At 45.5% G+C, this 18,794-nt stretch overlaps 1 protein-coding gene across 1 annotated transcript; it reads left to right on the forward strand.

Moving 5' to 3' along the window:
- Positions 1-6,336: 6,336 nt before the first annotated feature.
- On the forward strand, positions 6,337-6,900 carry LOC123482766 (olfactory receptor 1D2-like). The gene has a single exon (XM_045211496.1). It carries the CDS (start codon positions 6,346-6,348, stop codon positions 6,898-6,900), a length of 555 nt encoding a protein of 184 aa, XP_045067431.1. The 5' UTR covers positions 6,337-6,345.
- Positions 6,901-18,794: the final 11,894 nt, after the last annotated feature.

Here is an 18,794-nt window from a genome sequence, read left to right on the forward strand (position 1 = left end):
CAACGTAGGCTATTGGAAGATCTTTGTTCCCGCTGAAGGCCTAGGTTCAATAGTCATGGTTCACCACTGAGTTTTTAGGACATTCTTGGGACATTGTGTCATGGTCCCCTGGATCTTTTGTCTAGTTCCCAGTTATTCCCGGGGACATCACTTGATGAACGAAATGTTCTCCACCCCCTCCCCAAAAAAATATTATACCCAGGGCATGCATACCCTAGTTTCATTACACATCATCCCTTTCTACTGTTGCCTAGCCCATCAAGTCCCTGATTTGTGAACCACTGATCCATTCACAGCTCTTTGTCTTTTGGCAATGTTAGGGACACGCCCCCACACACGGTGCTTTTACCATATAATGTTTTCAACTTATAATTTGACATACTGTACATGATTGCATGGTCATTTATACAGTAATTATTACACCTGGGATTTGAACTCACAACCTCTTCATTCATAGCATTCCAATATTCCTGCTATTCCACCGTGTCTATGTCAATTACTCATTACACTTGTAATCCTACACTTTGCACTTCAAAGTAAATCTCAGCTCTGTTAAAAATACACTCATGAAAAATTATTATACTTATAGTGATTCAGGAGTACGATTAAAACCGAATAATATGCCCCACCAGCATTAGACAACTATACTGAAAACCCAAACTATTTTAGTTGAAATAAGTAAATGAAATCAATGATGAGAGAATAGTCAGATTAACTGATAACTAAAATGGCAGTGCAGATGGCACTCTTTTGCTGTGCAGTGATGTATTATAGGTAATGAATGTGCAGAGGTGGGACTTCTGAATTTCTACAGACTTTGTGGCACAGCAGAAAGATCAGTATACCCCAAATTCAGAGATTGTGAATTCAAATCCCAGGTGGGGTCATAATGAAAATTCAGTACTAAGTAATCATGTAAAATGTAATCATATTGTCACTGACTAAAGATTTGTACAATATTTTAGCTGAACAGCGTACGACTTACCTTAAAACCCCCATACCATTTAATTATTTTACTTATAATGGTTTGGGACAGCTAGGACCATCTCGTAGCAAAAACCTGAAGGGGACCATGACACAACTTCCCAAGAACATCCTAAAAACGTAATTATACATGCATCTTGTGTTGTGGACAATAAAAGGCCACATTAAAATGTGCAGTTTTGTTACACAACAAAATGCCACAGATGTCTCAAGTTTTGAGGGAGGGTGCAATTGACATGCTGACTGCAGGAATGCCACCAGAGCTGTTGCCAGAGAATTGAATGTTAATTTCTCCAACGTCATTTTGGAGAATTTGGATATAGGTCCAACCGACCTCATATCTGCAGGCAACGTGTATGGCGTCGTGTGGGCAAGCAGTTTGCTGATGTCAACGTTGTGAACAGGGTGCCCAATGGTGATGGTGGGGTTATGGTATGGGCAGGCATAAGCAACGGACAGCGAACATAGTTGCATTTTATCGATTGCAATTTGAATGCACAGAGATACCGTGACGAGATCCTGAGGCCCATTGTCGTGTCATTAATCCGCCTACCTCACATCAAGTTTTAGCATGATAATGCACGGCCCCATGTCGCAAGGATCTGTACATAATTTCTGGAAGCTGAAAATGTCCCAGTTCTTCCATGGCCTGCATACTCACCAGACATGTCACCCATTGAGCATGTTTGGGATGCTCTGGATCGACGTGTACGACAGCATGTTCCAGTTCCTGCCAATATCCAGCAACTTCGCACAACCATTGAAGAGGAGTGGGACAACATTCCACATTCCACAATCAACAGCCTGATCAACTCTACGCAAAGGAGATGTGTCGCGCTGGATGAGGAAAATTGTGGTCACACCAGATAATGACTGGATTTCTGATCCATACCCTTACCTTTTTTTACGGTACTGTATCAGTGACCAACAGATGCATATCTATATTCCCAGTCATGTGAAATCCATAGATTATGGCCTAATTTATTCATTTCAATTGACTGATTTCCTTATATGAACTGTAACTCAGTACAATCCTTTAAATTGTTGCATGCTATGTTTACATTTTTGTTTTGCTGCGACCAAACCGGTATCTGTACTGAACGCCCTCTTATGATCCCGAGGTTAATGCCGAGGTTTTCGCTGAAACCCTTAAAGCAGCAGTTCCCAATCTTTGACCTGGGGACCCCAAGGGGTGCACGTTTTGGTTTTTGACCTAGCACTACAAAGCTGATTCAAATAATCAACTAATCATCAAGCTTTGATTATTTGAATCAGCTATGTAGTGCTAGGGCAACGCTGCCTTAAAGGGACATAATGGGAACTATGCCGAATGTCCTTACGACGTACTAGGCCTGGCGGCAGGATTAACTGAGCAAGGGGGCATCAGAAATGACTAAGAGGGCACAACTATTTTCGCTTGCTGATAACACAGGATGGATAATAATCAATAGTACAATTACACACAATGTTTCTACAGCCAAGGATGGCTGTCTTGCCGCAAGAATACAGGCTACTGCACCACTTTACAAACAATGATAATTCATAACCGGCTCGAGAAATTGCAAGTTATGACAACGCTACATGGCTACATCACAATACCCATCAATCCAATGCAAAACAGTTGCTATTTACTGTAATAACACTTCCTCATGCCAATACAATGCATTTCCAATCGCGGAAAGCAAACAATAATGTACAATGCATACCACGACTTATCGGTACAATGCAGCGGCAGCTACCAAGCTGTCTTCACACAAGAGTGCTGTACTACGCTGTGTATGATAACAGAGAAATTAGTACTCCATAGCAATGAGTTGTTTTTGGCAACCCTTTAGCTACATCGTTACTCAACCATTGGTCAAGGTCTGCCCACCCTCATCAATGTAATGGAAAGCACCTCTTCTACCATATAAAACAACATTAAAAACAATCAGATTATATTATAAACCAAACATTTCCAATCCAATCACTCACAGAAATCAAGCAGTAGACTTGGCAGCAACGGCAATAAAGAAAATCACGTCTACGCCTATTTCTGACATTTGCCACGCATTTCCAAAAGCTAACAAATAACAAAATAATACAAGCCCAGCCAGGCTGCCTGTTCTTACCCAGATTCAAAAGAGTAGTAGCCGCCTTGATGCTGTGTTGAAGCTCCTCAGCAGTCTCTCGTTCCACTCCCCACGGAATTTGCTTGTAAGATCCCTCTCAAATGCCTGTTGAATCAACTGCGCTTTCCTCCTGTGCAACATGCTCCATCTGTGCTCACTGAATACATTTTTCAATGTTGAAAAAGAGTTCCCGCAAGTTGCCGTGGATTCTTCAAATGTTAATCCCAGCTTCAATGCCATTTTCACAGTAGGCATTGCTATTAGAGGCCCGGAGTATCTATCCAAAATGCTCTGCGTAGTCCATTTTTCTTCTCCTGATCGGGCGATTAAAGTCTGTAGAAACTGGCGTGCGACAGTAAACTCAGCTTCCACAAAGTCTCCTGAGATTAAGTCCAGCAGTGGTTTCACCTTTTCCACATCCATAAAGGTTTCATTCTCTGGGTGCAAGGCACACAGGGCCTCAACAAGTTGGCTGTTTCATTCGTTAAATCTTGCTGACATTTCTCCCAGTACAGCATCCAGAATGCTGAAAAACAGTATTTTGCACTCCCTTACCCATTATCATCTTCTTGCTTGCCCATTGTTGTTTCGACCATATGTTCTTTCAGATTACTACTCACTACTCTTTGCCGTTTGCTTGGAGCGGGGGTGTCCGTGTGCTTGTATCTCTCCCATAACTCATCAAACTCACTGTCACGTTGCAGTTTTTTCACGTAATTGTGGGCACTACGGACGACTCGGATGCCAGTGTACAGATCAGTTGCTTGAGCCTGAAGTAACTTGTTAGGGGGGTCGAGCAGGCAGACGATTTTGTGGACCATGAAGGCAATGAATCTGAAGCTCGGCTCGGAAACAGCTTTCAATTGGCCCACAGCCTCAAGTCGCACCTCTGTACCGTAGGTGCTGGTACTCTCGATTTCTCTGAGCAGGTGGATGATGCTGTCCAGAGACTTTATAATGACACTCACCGTGGCTAGATGACCAGTCCATCGCTGCTCAAGCAGCCGTTTCAGTTTCTCTACCGTAAATTGTGCAGCCACAGTTGGTTTTCTGAGAAACTTGTAAAGGGAATTACACACATTAAAAAAGTCATCCAATGCACCCTCAGAGGACATAGCGTGCACTATTACTAAATGCAGCTGGTGGTTAAAGCAATGCACATACAACACTTCCCGATTCAGCTTGTCCTGCACTACCCTTTGCATGCCCCCATGTTTACCAAACATCACACTGGCCCCATCATAACATTGACTAAGAATCTTCTCGGTGCTAAGGCCAAGATTTGTTAGCACTGACAGGACCAAGGTAGTCAGCGATAAAGCATCACATTCTTTACTCGTTGCCATTGACAGTAGCCGCTCACAAACACGATTGTTTTCGCCCACTTAATGGAGTACAATTGAAAAGTTCTCGCACCTGTTTGGGTCTTTAGTCCCATCCACTTTAAGTGTGTACCATTAATCACCTAATTCCTGTACAGTTTCCTCTGTGACTACCTCACTCATGAGCCCAATTATTTTGTTCTGGATGTCATGAGATGTGTATGTGGCATTGCGGGGAATTGTGCTTAAGGCACTAGCAAGTTCCTTGTCTTTCCTGAGCGTATAATCTAACATCGCCAGGAATAGTCCACCGCCCCCTCCCCTCTTGCATCCATCGCATCCAAAGTTCCCCTGAGAGGAAGCTCGTTGACAGCAAGAAATTCCACAATGTCCACAATCGATGACAAATACATACGATTTCTTGCAAGCTGTGCAGAATTCACAATTGTTGAAATTTCGGCTCCCTGTGCATTCCTTGCTTGTCTTTCTGTCAAAAGTACCATGTTTTTCAAATGTTATTTTCTTGATGCGTGCCTCCACAGTCCCTTGTTGCTATCAATGGCATGTTGCCAGTTATTATATCCAGTTTGGGTGAATGCCTTATAGGTGTTAGCAATGGAGCCAATGTTAAATTTTCAACAAGGATAGCAGAAAGCTGCATTTTACTAGCAGGAATATTCCACTCACTCTCTGCCTTTGAACCACGCGCTGCAAAATTCACTTTTTCTCCCACAGTAAAGGCTGGTTGGGTATTTCCCCAGACAAACCTGCGCTGGCTCTTCATCACCGAGGTCGTCAGGCACTAACGGAGGTGTCGGTGCTTGTAATATCCTGTCGGTGCTGCTGCTAGGTTCGGTCTTGGCGGCTGCAGGCCCCTCCTCGGGTTGGTTACCTTCTATGTCACCAGGCTGCAAGACAGTTGTACAGGTGCCTTTACTGCTGGCTCGGTGGCCTTGGCCTCTGTGATTAGTGTCTGCTTGGCCTCTGTGGCAGGCTTCTCCCCCTCCCCTACACTTTGATCCGATACTGCCGTTGTGCCCTGGCGAAGCCACTTTCTAATATCCATCATGCTATCAGCTACCTACCTAACTGTTAACATTCGCTAAATTCCATCCAGCTGCAAGGTGAAACTTTTTTTGCTACATTTTTACATTTTTACATTTTTAGTCATTTAGCAGACGCTCTTATCCAGAGCGACTTACAGTTAGTGAATACATAATTTTTTTATACTGAAAGTAAACCAAAATGGTCAAATTGACCCCACCCTTCTACTGGTAAAATGTGTGTGATGTACGTATGATGCGTGCAAGGGAGTTGCATGAATTAAGCATACACAACAAATCGGTTGGGCATGACGGAGGGGGCAAATTGTGGGACAGAATAGGGATACAAAACTGAGGCGGCACAATATTCAAACTAAGGGGTCATTGCCCACTTTTGCACCCTCGTGGCGCCGGGCCTGGGACGTCCCCTGTTTGCTGGGTTAATACATCAATAGAGTAAATAGAATCAAATGAGTTGCTTGTCATAAACTAAATATAGATCCATCTCTATGGATTGGTTACATGTTGACACTGAAACTACAATCCCATGTGAGCAAACACTATGATATATTTAGAGGCTAGCAGGACAAGTTATTGGAGCAGTATCCCTCTGTCAAGCAAGAAGACATTTCATGGACACAAGTTTCTTTATTTCTTTCACACCTCAGAAGTCTGATAATGTACAGATATTATCGGGATTTCTTTTTTTTTAAATAAGATTTTGAGGGAGGATGTGAATTTGTTTTGTTAAAACTATTGTGTTTAGTCTGAGCCTAAACAGAATCAAATAATTCACACTTGAATTAATTCACATCCATACACACTCAAGCCTTGTAAGGACTAAGAATTGCTGCATTGACCAAAGGAAGAAAATTAACAAAAGCTATGGAGAACTCAACCCAAGTCAAGTTCTTTTATCTCTTTGGCTTACAAGAGACATTTAACAACAAATCGGTCTATTTTATCTTGTCTCTTATCACATACCTTCTCATCATAACCGTGAATTTGACTCTGATCATAACAATCATTCAGGAGAAAGGTCTCCATGAGCCCATGTATATCTTTCTGTGTAGTCTAAGTGTCAATGGATTGTATGGAACTGCTGGTTTCTACCCCAAGTTTTTACTGGACCTTCAGTCAGATGTTCAGGTGATATCTTATGGTGGATGTTTTACTCAAGCCTATGTAATATACACATCTGTCCTGTGTGAAATTTATACTCTAACAGTGATGTCTTACGACAGGTATGTGGCAATATGTAGACCACTACTATACCATAACATTGTGACATCTTTAACTGTTAGAAAGTTACTCTTAGTTGCTTGGTGTTATCCTTTATTTATAGGACTCATACCAGTTAGTTTAGCCGTCAGACTTCCTTTGTGTGGATCTCGCATTGATAAACTCTTCTGTGACTGTCAGAGTGGTGTGTGTAGGTGAGTGGAAGGAATCAAGCGCAGGAACCAGGATGACTTCAACCGTCTTTAGTAATGTTCAAAACCACGTGAACAATGAGTCGCCAACCCAACCGGGTGGCGCAAACAATTACGCACAAAACACAGTGCGTCTAAACAAGAAAAGCGCACGCAGTGCGAGCTCTCGGGTAACAACAACGAGAGATACAATAAACTACTCAGAGGCAGGCTGACAATAAAAAATCACGCATAACACCTGACCCAAACACACGAAACTAAATAGGGAAACAATTAAGACACAAATAAGGGACAGGTGTTATGAACAGACAAAACCAAATGAACATGAAACATAGAACGGTGGCAGCTAGTACTCCGGAGACGACGACCGCCGAAGCCTGCCCGAACAAGGAAGAGGAGCAGCCTCGGCCGAAACCGTGACAGTACCCCCCCCTTGACGCGCGGCTCCAGCCGTGCGCCGACCCGGAGCTCGGGGGACGACCGGACGACGCGGAGCAGGGCGCGCAGGATGACCCCGATGGAAATCGGTCAGTAGGGACTGGTCTAATACGTCCCTCCTTGGCACCCAGCACCGCTCCTCCGGACCGTACCCCTCCCACTCCACGAGATATTGAAGACCCCCCATCCGGCGTCTAGAATCCAGGATGGACCTCACGGTGTACGCCGGAGCCCCCTCGATGTCCAACGGGGCGGAGGAGTCTCCTCAATCTCAAAGTCCTGGAGTGGACCAGCTACCACCGGCCTGAGGAGAGACACATGGAACGAGGGGTTAATATTTTTGTAATCAACAGGTAGTTCTAACCTATAACTCACCTCGTTCAGTCTCCTCAGGACTTTAAATGGCCCCACAAACCGCCGACCCAGCTTCCGGCAGGGCAGGCGGAGGGGCAGGTTTCTGGTTGAGAGCCAGACTCGATCTCCAGGTGCGTACACTGGCCCCTCACTGCGGTGTAGGTCGGCGCTCGTCTTCTGTCGACGTATGGCACGCTGCAGATGGACGTGTGCAGCGTCCCACGTCTCTTCCGAGCGCCGCACCCACTCATCCACAGCGGGGGCCTCGATCTGGCTCTCATGCCATGGTGCCAGAACCGGCTGGTACCCTAATACACACTGAAAAGGGGTTAGTTGGGTGGAGGAGTGGCGAAGAGAGTTCTGTGCCATCTCGGCCCAGGGCACATATCTCGCCCACTCCTCCGGCCGGCCCTGACAGTATGACCTCAGAAACCTACCCACGTCCTGGTTGACACGTTCAACCTGCCCATTACTCTCCGGGTGGTAACCCGAGGTAAGGCTTACCGAAACCCCCAACCGTTCCATAAATGCTCTCCACACTCTAGAGGTGAACTGGGGGCCTCGGTCAGACACTATATCCTCGGGTACCCCATAGTGCCGGAAGACATGGGTGAACAGAGCCTCTGCGGTCTGTAGGGCCGTGGGTAGACCCGGCATGGGAAGGAGACGACAGGCCTTAGAGAACCGATCCACAACGACCAGGATGGTAGTATTCCCCTGTGAGGGGGGAAGGTCGGTAACAAAATCCACCGAGAGGTGGGACCAGGGTCGTTGTGGAATAGGCAGGGGTTGTAACTTACCCCTGGGCAAATGTCTGGGCGCCTTACACTGGGCACACACCGAACAGGAGGAGACATAAACCCTCACATCCCTAGCTAACGTTGGCCACCAGTACTTCGTGCTAAGGCAGTGCACTGTCCGGCCGATACCCGGATGGCCAGAGGAGGGGGACGTATGAGCCCAACAAATGAGGCGATCGCGTACCTCGAGCGGAACGTACGTCCGACCCACAGGGCACTGTGGAGGACTCGGGTCGGTGCGTAACGCCCGCTCGATCTCACCATCAACCTCCCACACCACCGGAGCAACCAGACAGGACTCCGGTAGTATGGGCGTGGACTCAACTGACCTCTCCTCTGCGTCATACCGCCGAGACAGAGCATCTGCCTTCCCGTTCTGGGACCCAGGGATGTATGTGATTTTAAACACAAACCGGGCCAGGAACATAGTCCAGCGAGCCTGGCGAGGATTCAGTCTCCTAGCTGCCCGGATGTACTCCAGGTTACGATGGTCAGTTAGAATGAGGAAAGGGTGTTGAGCCCCCTCGAGCCAATGCCGCCACACCTTTAGGGCCTGTACCACGGCTAACAGCTCCCTGTCTCCTACGTCATAATTCCGCTCCGCCCGGACTGAGCTTCTTACTGTAAAACGCACAGGGACGGAGTTTAGGTGGAGTGCCAGAACGCTGGGAAAGAACGGCCCCTATCCCGGCCTCTGACGCGTCCACCTCTACTTGGAACGGTAAAGAGGGATCCGGATGCGCCAACACCGGCGCCGAGGTAAACAGGTCCTTCAGTCTCCCAAATGCCCTGTCCGCCTCAGCTGACCACCGCAAGCGCACCGGACCCCCCTTTAACAGAGACGTTATGGGAGCTGCCACCTGTCCAAAACCCCCGGATAAACCTCCGGTAATAATTCGCAAAACCCAAGAACCGTTGCACCTCCTTCACAGTGGTTGGGGTCTGCCAATTACGCACAGCTGACACCCGGTCTACCTCCATCTTCACCCCTGACGCAGATAACTGGTAACCCAGAAAGGAGACCGACTTCTGGAAAAACAGACATTTCTCTGCCTTGACATATAGGTCATGCTCCAACAGCCTCCTCAATACTCGGCGCACCAGGGCTACATGCTCAGCACGGGTAGGACTATACACCAGAATGTCGTCGATGTACACAACTACTCCCTGTCCCTGCATGTCCCGGAAAATCTCATCGACGAAGGATTGGAAGACTGAGGGAGCATTCATCAACCCATATGGCATGACTAGATACTCGTAGTGTCCGGAAGTCGTGCTAAACGCTGTCTTCCATTCATCGCCCTCTCGAATGCGCACCAAGTTATATGCGCTCCTAAGATCCAATTTTGTAAAGAACTGCGCACCGTGCAGTGACTCCGTCATAGTCGCAATCAGAGGAAGTGGATAGCTGTACTTCACTGTGATCTGATTGAGACCGCGGTAATCAATACACGGGCGCAGACCTCCATCCTTTTTCTTCACAAAAAGAAACTTGAGGAAGCGGGTGAAACGGAGGTCCGTATGTATCCCTGTCTAAGAGACTCAGAGATGTACGTCTCCATAGCCTTTCTCTCCTCTTGAGACAAGGGATACACATGGCTCCGCGGGAGAGCTGCTCCTGACTGGAGATCTATCGCACAATCCCCCCGTCTATGAGGCGGCAGCTGCGCCGCCCTAGTCTTACTGAACGCCAGTGCCAAATCCTCATACTCGGGGGAATCTGCAGTGCTGGCATTAGATTCGGACTCTCCACCGAGGTCGCCCCTATGGAAACACCCAGACACCGCCCCTCACATTGAGCAGACCACCCTTTAAGAGCTTTCTCTCGCCACCTAATAATAGGGTCATGAGTCATCAACCAGGGAAGACCCAGCACTACCGGATACACAGGAGAGTCAATCAGATAGAGCTGAATTCTCTCCTCATGACCCTCCTGCGCCATCATCTGAAGGGGTGCTGTGACTTCCCTAATCAACCCAGACCCCAACGGACGGCTATCTAGGGCATGGACGGGGAAAGGCTTCTCCACTGGAAGGAGGGGGATCCCTAACTCTATACAAAACTGGCGATCTATAAAATTCCCAGCTGCGCCTGAATCTACCAGCGCCTTATGCTGGGAACGAGGTGCAACCTGTGGGAAACAAACAGGCAAGGTTAGGTGCACGACAGAAAGCTCTGGGTAAGCAGGGCGCCTACTCACCTGGGTGGACCCCCCAATGCGTGACCTGCCTTCTCCCTCACTGGAGAACCCGCCCCAACACCTAGCCGCGGTGTGCCCTCCACGACCACAGTTGGTGCAAGGGCCGGGTCCCCTCGGGCTCCTCCTCCTGCGTTCCCTAGCGCCAGCACCTCCGAGCTCCATAGGGCTCGGCTCGGGAGGTGTTGGAGAGTGGAATGGGCGAACCCCCCTCCCGGGACGCCCACGGGTGGCGAGCAGGGTATCCAGCCGGATGGCCATGTCGACAAGCTGGTCGAAAGTCAACGAAGTGTCCCTGCACGCCAACTCTCGCTGGACGTCCTCCCGGAGGCTGCAGCGGAAATGGTCGATATGGGCCCGCTCATTCCACCCTGCATCAGCCGCTAGGGTCCGAAACTCCAAGGCAAAGTCCTGGGCGCTCCTCATCCCCTGTCGGAGGTAGAATAGCCGCTCCCCGCCGCCTTCCCCTCTGGTGGATGGTCGAACACAGCGCGGAAGCGGCGGGAGAACTCCGCATAGTTCGTGGTAGCGGCGTCCATTCTCCTCCACTCGGCGTTGGCCCACTCCAACGCCTTGCCGGTGAGACAGGAGATGAGGGCTGAGACGCTCTCGTGTCCCGAGGGCGCCGGGTGTACGGTGGCGAGGTAGAGCTCCACCTGCAGCAGGAACCCTTGACACCCGGCAGTGGAGCCGTCGTACGCCCTCGGGAGCGAGAGCCGAATCCCACTTGGTTCCGGAGATGAGACAGGAGGGCTGACCGATGGAGCTGGGTCGGTTCGTGGAGGTGTGGGAACCCCGCTGGTCTCCCATCGGTGCAGGGTATTCATCACCCCCTCCAGGGCGTGACAGACCTGATTGATGCGGTCCTCCTGACCACGAAGACGTTCAGCCATCTCGGCTGTCGGCGTGGTCTCTCCTGCTGATTCCATGATGATGCGTGATTCTGTCAGAGTGGTGTGTGTAGGTGAGTGGAAGGAATCAAGCGCAGGAACCAGGATGACTTCAACCGTCTTTAGTAATGTTCAAAACCACGTGAACAATGAGTCGCCAACCCAACCGGGTGGCGCAAACAATTACGCACAAAACACAGTGCGTCTAAACAAGAAAAGCGCACGCAGTGCGAGCTCTCGGGTAACAACAACGAGAGATACAATAAACTACTCAGAGGCAGGCTGACAATAAACAATCACGCATAACACCTGACCCAAACACACGAAACTAAATAGGGAAACAATTAAGACACAAATAAGGGACAGGTGTTATGAACAGACAAAACCAAATGAACATGAAACATAGAACGGTGGCAGCTAGTACTCCGGAGACGACGACCGCCGAAGCCTGCCCGAACAAGGAAGAGGAGCAGCCTCGGCCGAAACCGTGACAGTGACATTCCGTCTATACTGAAACATGCATGTTTATCCATTACCATCAATCAGATTTTGAACAAATGTTTAATATCTGTTCATGTTTTACAGATACTTTTCATTGTATTTTCTTACTGTCAGATTGTAAGGAATTGTGTAAAGTCAGCTAAGGGAAGGATTAAGTTCACACAGACATGTGTGCCACATTTAATAACAATGGTTATTTACATCACAGTGACCCTGTTTGACACTCTGCAAGGGTGGAATAGTAATGTAAATATTACACTAAATATGCGTAATGCAATGGCTGTACAATTCCTTGTTGTACCACCTGTCTTAAACCCTTTCATATATGGACTTAATCTCCAGCAGATCCGAAGGGCAGTTTTTAGAAATTGTAAAGCACATAAAATCATTGATGTGAGACGTTAGTTACAAAATCTTACACAACAGGGAGACTTCCTGATATCAGAAGTCAACAAAAATAAAGTTAAAATCTGCCAAAACTGTTGCAAGGTTAAATGGCGTTTCATTTCTTGATACCTGTCGCCAAGGGCGCAACTTTGGTTTTAGAAGTGGGGGGGAAGGGGGGGACAACACCTGGCAGGGGGTCTTGGTGTCCTCCCAATTTTGGCGGGGCAACTAATGCTAATTTCCTGCAATTCTGCTAGTGTTGTACCTGACCATAAATAAACTTGGTCAACCAAGAGTAGTCTTTTCTTTTGACCAATCGATTTGTCAACATTTTTAAACATGTATTTTTCCATATATAGACACACCCCTATGTGTCCATTTTCTTACCATTACTACCAATCTGCGAACCAGTTATAATTTTCATATGCACATTATCGTGGAACATTTTATTTTAATTTATAATTGTCTTTGTATCTCAAAATCAATGTCTGTGGTTAATCTACAATCTTAATCTAAATGACAATGATACGAATCTAAAAGTAACTTTTATTGCCACTGCCAACTATATAAAAATAGCCTACATAAAGCCAACACGTAAAAACATTGAAGCCTGCAGGCAGAAAATATCCTGATGAAAATAAATATCCTATGAATCATGTTGGCTATGCATGACCTGTCTGCAATGAACTCAAGACTATCAACTGGGTCAGGTATTTTATGATGTTTCCACTGGATAAGACCATTACATTTTTCCCTTTCATGCCAAGTGGTTATCGAAAGGGAGAGAGCTGGAAATATTGTTCAAATACTTTGAGGAACTATTGTCATTCTCATTTGATTCTAAAAACATACTTTGTTTACTTGCAGTTTGAGCTGAAGAAAAAGTTATTTGAGAAGCTCCACAGCTCATTAGTGGTGGTGAGTTAAGGCAATCAGAAATACTATCAGACATCCCCAAATGGGCACATTTATAGGCCTACAATTCCACGCAGGCCAGGTAGACTAGTCCTACTTCTATATTGGTAATCAGGTGCGCGTCCTTACTCAACATTGACAGGAGAGTTTCAAACAAAAAACTATGAATAAATTGACAAGACTCGTAAAAGGAATAAAATAAACAAAAACTGGTTTCTCACAAGTGTAGTATAGGTTGTGAGTTCTGAAAAACACATGTCCACTCTAACATTGAGAACGGTAAATGACTTTAATAATTATATATTCAATGCATTAACAGAAATTACCCGAACCAAATACATTTTGCAGATTTGAAATGATGGGAATGAACGTTAAATGTAGGCTACTACTGGTGCTATTTGAAAAGGGGTATTGATAGACATAGCAAACAATGCACACAATTAAGTTATGAAACACTGAATACCAGAGGTGTGGACTCGAGTCATGTGACTTGGACTCGAGTCAGACTCGAGTCATGAATTTGATGACTTCAGACTCGACTCGACAAAATGTACAAAGACTTGCAACTCGACTTGGACTTTAACATCAATGACTCGTGACTTCACTTGGACTTGCGCCTTATGACTCGAGAAGACTTGCTAGTTCCCATGAAAACTGGGGAAAAATTTTTTCACACGGCCGCGCCGCTCTCCGTTTATCTGCATCTGTGAATTTTTTTTGCACCATCCACCTGTATGCATACAGAGAGCGCGCGCTGCCTGCACGTTATCCAATCACTGTAGTCCCACGTTGTTTTGATTCGACAGCATCTAAGCAGGCACATTGCAAGACAACCAATGAAGCACATCAAGCAACAACGCGCCAGTTGTCAAAATGATACCGAAGATAGTTTGGTTTGGCTATAAAAATTACGAGGTAGTCGACAAAAAACGAGTTGCAATCTGCAAAACATGCGGATCGAAGATTACAGACGGAGCTGCCACAACGTCCAACTTTGTTCGACACCTGAAGTTGCACAAAGAAAGGTAAGTTTTGAACGAATGCTACGCACCTTATCGGATGTACCGTAACTTACTAGCTAGCTGCTGCATATTTACTGTATCAACGGACAAACGCACGTCTCCCTTGCTGGTTCATGCTTACAAAAATATGGATTTTTGAACTGCTATTATATGGACATTCTAAAACGCTTTTCGTGAAAAAACGCTTAACGTTCTTTAATGTACTAAGACAGTGTTATTAAAAGACCAAACTCTGTAAATATCATATTAATAAAGTATACTATGTACAAAACATCAGATGAGCCCAGAATATGAACGCAAAACACGTTTAATAACACGTTGCGTTTTCCTCCCATAGAAAACTATTATAAGAAAAGGCTTAACGTGTCTTAATATACTGAGACAGTAATATTAAAAGACCAAACTATAAATATCATATTAATAAAGTATACTAAATGTACAAAACATCAGATGAGGCCAGAATATGAACGAAACACGTTTAACAACACGTTAAGTGTTTTCCTCCCATAGAAAACCATTATAAGAAAAGGCTTAACATGTCTTATGTAGGCTACTATGTATTCTGGGCTCATCTGATGTTTTGTACATAGTATACTTTATTGATATGATATTTACTTAGTTTGGTCTTTTAATAACACTGTCTTAGTACATAAGACACGTTAAGCCTTTTCTTATAATGGTTTTCTATGGGAGGAAAACGCAACGTGTTATTAAACGTGTTTGCGTTCATATTCTGGGCTCATCTGATGTTTTGTACATAGTATGCTTTATTAATATGATATTTGCAGAGTTTGGTCTTATAATATTACTGTCTTAGTATATTAAGCATTAAGCAACGTTAAGCGTTTTTCACGTTAAGCGTTTTAGAATTCAGTTTCAGAGTTGCTGGTGTGCTGCCTCATTGAGGTCGTTTATGTAATTTTGGTTAATCACAACTAAGCAGAACTGTCGCTGAAGACAAAATATCACAATTAAACAATGAATGCACCCCCCTTCACAACTCGGATGTAGTTGGTGCATCCCTAAACCCATCCAAGTACAACAGGAAACATAGTAAGACGTATACATTGTAAAGAGGAAAATGATAACACAGTCACAGTAGATCCACCATTAGCCTTCCCTTTTCATATCATGCCCAAACAGCAGACAGCGCATGGACAGAGTGCTACCGTAGTCTACAGTAGGTCTGTGAGGCAGCGCACCACTGGGATATATACAGTATATAATAAAATAATAACGATTATAGTAGTAATGTTCAGAGATGCAATAGATTATTATAGTGCAGTTCTTAACTAATGGGAATATTGTTTAGCTTATTTTTGGTTTAATTTGGTTTACTTTAGTTATTTAATTTATTCAATTATTTTGTTTTTCTATACTTTTCATGCCAACTTGCCATGGCCCCCCTAGAAACCCCCTCGCGGCACCCAAGGGTCCCCGTCCCCACTTTGAAAACCACTGCTATAAAGCATATGACTTCAGTTTCTTGAGGGAAAGGGCTTTCTTATGAATTTTGAAGCAGTGAAAATATTCTTAATATTGCATACACTGAAACTGAAATGTATTATCGTAAACCGTAGTGTACAATAGGCAATGAATATTAACACAACAACATTGATATGAGTAAAGAGTAGTTTCAAATACAACATGTGTGGCTGTAAAGGATTTTCTGACATCTGTTTCATATTCTTCTCTGTTACAGGTATGAAGAATACCAGATGAACAAAATCATCGTAGATTAACCACAACAGCCTTCAATCTCACAATTCCTTGACACTCGTGTAGGGCGTTACAGCCTGACCCACCCACAGCAGAAGGCCATCTCCAATGCGATACTGTCTGACTTGATTATTGATTGCAATTTCCCTCTGTCTATTGTGGAAAATAAGAGCTTTACGTCACTTTCTGGCTGTGCTGGACAGCAAGTATACCCCAGTATGTCGCCGAACGCTGACCACAAAAACAGAGAGCCTTGCTGAGGAGAGACGGTCAAAGTTAAAAACTCAATTGAGCAACACTGACCATGTTTCAGTCACTGTGGACATTTGGTCTGATCGAAAGATGAGGGGATTCCTTGGTGTCACTGTGCACTGGATGGAGCGAGATGCAGAGAGGGTACAGCTAAAGACTAATCTCTTGGCCTGCAACCGCTTCAAAGGCTCTCACACAGCAGAGCGAATCTGTGACCAATTTGAGGCAATATGTGATGAATACAACATCAAAGCTAAATTGGACTATATAATTAGTGACAATGCTGCTAACATGCGCAAGGCATTTACAGTCTGCTTCCCCAGCGAACAGGAGGAAGATGAAGATGCTGGAGATAATCTTGATGATCCTGAGCTATGGCATGACTTAACCCAAGAAGACCAGCAAACCGTCGATGCTGCTATGGCAAAGAAACAGCGCCTGCAGTGTTTTGCACACACATTGCAGCTGGTTGTGGGAGACGGTTTGAAAGAAACAAAAGCGGCATGTCCTTCTCTCTCCAAGTTATCAAAACTTAGCTCCCTGCTCCACACAAGCACAACGTTTAAAGACATCTTCGATGGTGAATTTGGGGAGCACAGAGGCATCCCTGCTGCAGTGAGCACGAGGTGGAATTCCACACTGCGGCAGGTAAAAGCAGTACTTCATTGTGATCAGCAAAAGCTCTGCGCAGTTCTTGAGAAGGCCGGGCATAAAGAACTGTCATTCACACCACGAGAGTGGAATCTGCTGAAGGAGTTGGTGGACATCTTAAAACCGTTCGGAGAAGCAACTGATTTGACACAGGGGGAGAAAGTCATTACAATCAGTGCAGTTGTTCCATCCATCTTGTCCCTCAATCACCATCTTGAGAAGCTGAAGCCTCAAGTTCGTTTCCTGAGTGGCCTGGTCAGAGGTCTGCAGGCATCCCTGAAAAAAGATTTCTTGGGATCTTCATTAATGTAAAAATGGCCCAGTCTCAAGAAGGGATCACTGCCCCCCTTTTCAGACACAGTCTACCTGAAAGCAGCTGCCTTGGATCCAGCCTTTTGTCTGCTGTGGATTGAGCCCCATGTGCTGGTCAACCGTGACATCAAGGCAGAGGTGGCACAACGAGTTAAAGGTTAATATTATTGACTTGCAATGCAACTTAAATGCAACGTACAATAATTTGATCTTAATCTGATATAGGATCTAATGTGATATTAATCTGACTTTAACAATAATAAAAAAATTCAGTCTTGAACAGTATCATCAACATCAGAAATAAGGGCTCTTTTGTTTCTGCTGTTGTGACACGTTTTATTTTTATTTTTAGAATTGATCCTGCAAGATGCTGCAGAGACAGAGCAGCCTGTGCCGGTGCCTGCTGAAGAAGAACTAGAGGACATGGAAGGAGAAGGGCTGTTTGCTGCATACCATAAGAGGCAGAAAAAGGGATGTTGGGACCCCACCAGCAGTACAGCTAAGTCACTACATTGACATGGCAGAAGGACAGAATGCCCTTTTGTTCTGGGCACTGAACAGTAAGACTCTTCCTTCACTCTTTCAAGTAGCCATCCGAGTCTTGGCAGTGCCTGCTTCTAGTGCTCCAGTGGAGCGAGTTTTTCCAGCCATGGTGGCATCATTCTGCGTCCCCATCGTGCACAAATGACTGACAGACTTTTGGCCAATTTGATCTTTGCAAATGCAATGCAGTATAGGGGCCTCCCTCCACCTGTCCACAGCACGCATGCGCGCACACACACTCACTCTCTGCTCATCACCTGTCCACACAGTCTCTCTCTCTCCTGTGGTAGGAGTTTCACATGGAGTAAGATATGTTCATTTGCAGTGCAGGTTCCCACACTGTTTTTACTTCCAGAGCTTTGGTGTTTGTCCTTCCCCGTAAACCATTTTGTCTCTCTCTCTCTCTCTCTCTCTCTCTCTCTCTCTCTCTCTCTCTCTCTCTCTCTCTCTCTCTCTCTCTCTCTCTCTCTCTCTCTCTCTCTCTCTCTCTCTCTTCTCTCTCTCTCTCTCTCTCTCTCTCTCTCTCTCTCTGCATTGTTCTAGTGCAATATGCTGCTCAAATACAAGCATTTTTTTTGTGAAAATTAAATGTTATGTTTTTTGCTGTATTTGATTAATGTTATTGTATAAAAAGGTTTAAATAAATACAAATCTTACAGACATACATGATTTGTATACATTTTATTTCTGTGGTAAGAGGACTTGAAATGACTCGAAACTAAAATGGTAGGACTTTTGACTCGACTTGAGACTTGATGGCTTTGACTTTTGACTCGACTTGGGACTTGCCTCATCTTTGACTCAGACTTGACTCGGGACTCGAGGGCAAAGACTTGAGACTTACTTGTGACTTGCATAACAATGACTTTGTCCCACCTCTGCTGAATACCCACGAAATGGCGGGAGAGCGCATTCTGGAG

The sequence above is a fragment of the Coregonus clupeaformis genome, chromosome 5 (genome assembly GCF_020615455.1).
Source record: "Coregonus clupeaformis isolate EN_2021a chromosome 5, ASM2061545v1, whole genome shotgun sequence".
NCBI classification, from domain to species: Eukaryota; Metazoa; Chordata; class Actinopteri; order Salmoniformes; family Salmonidae; genus Coregonus; species Coregonus clupeaformis.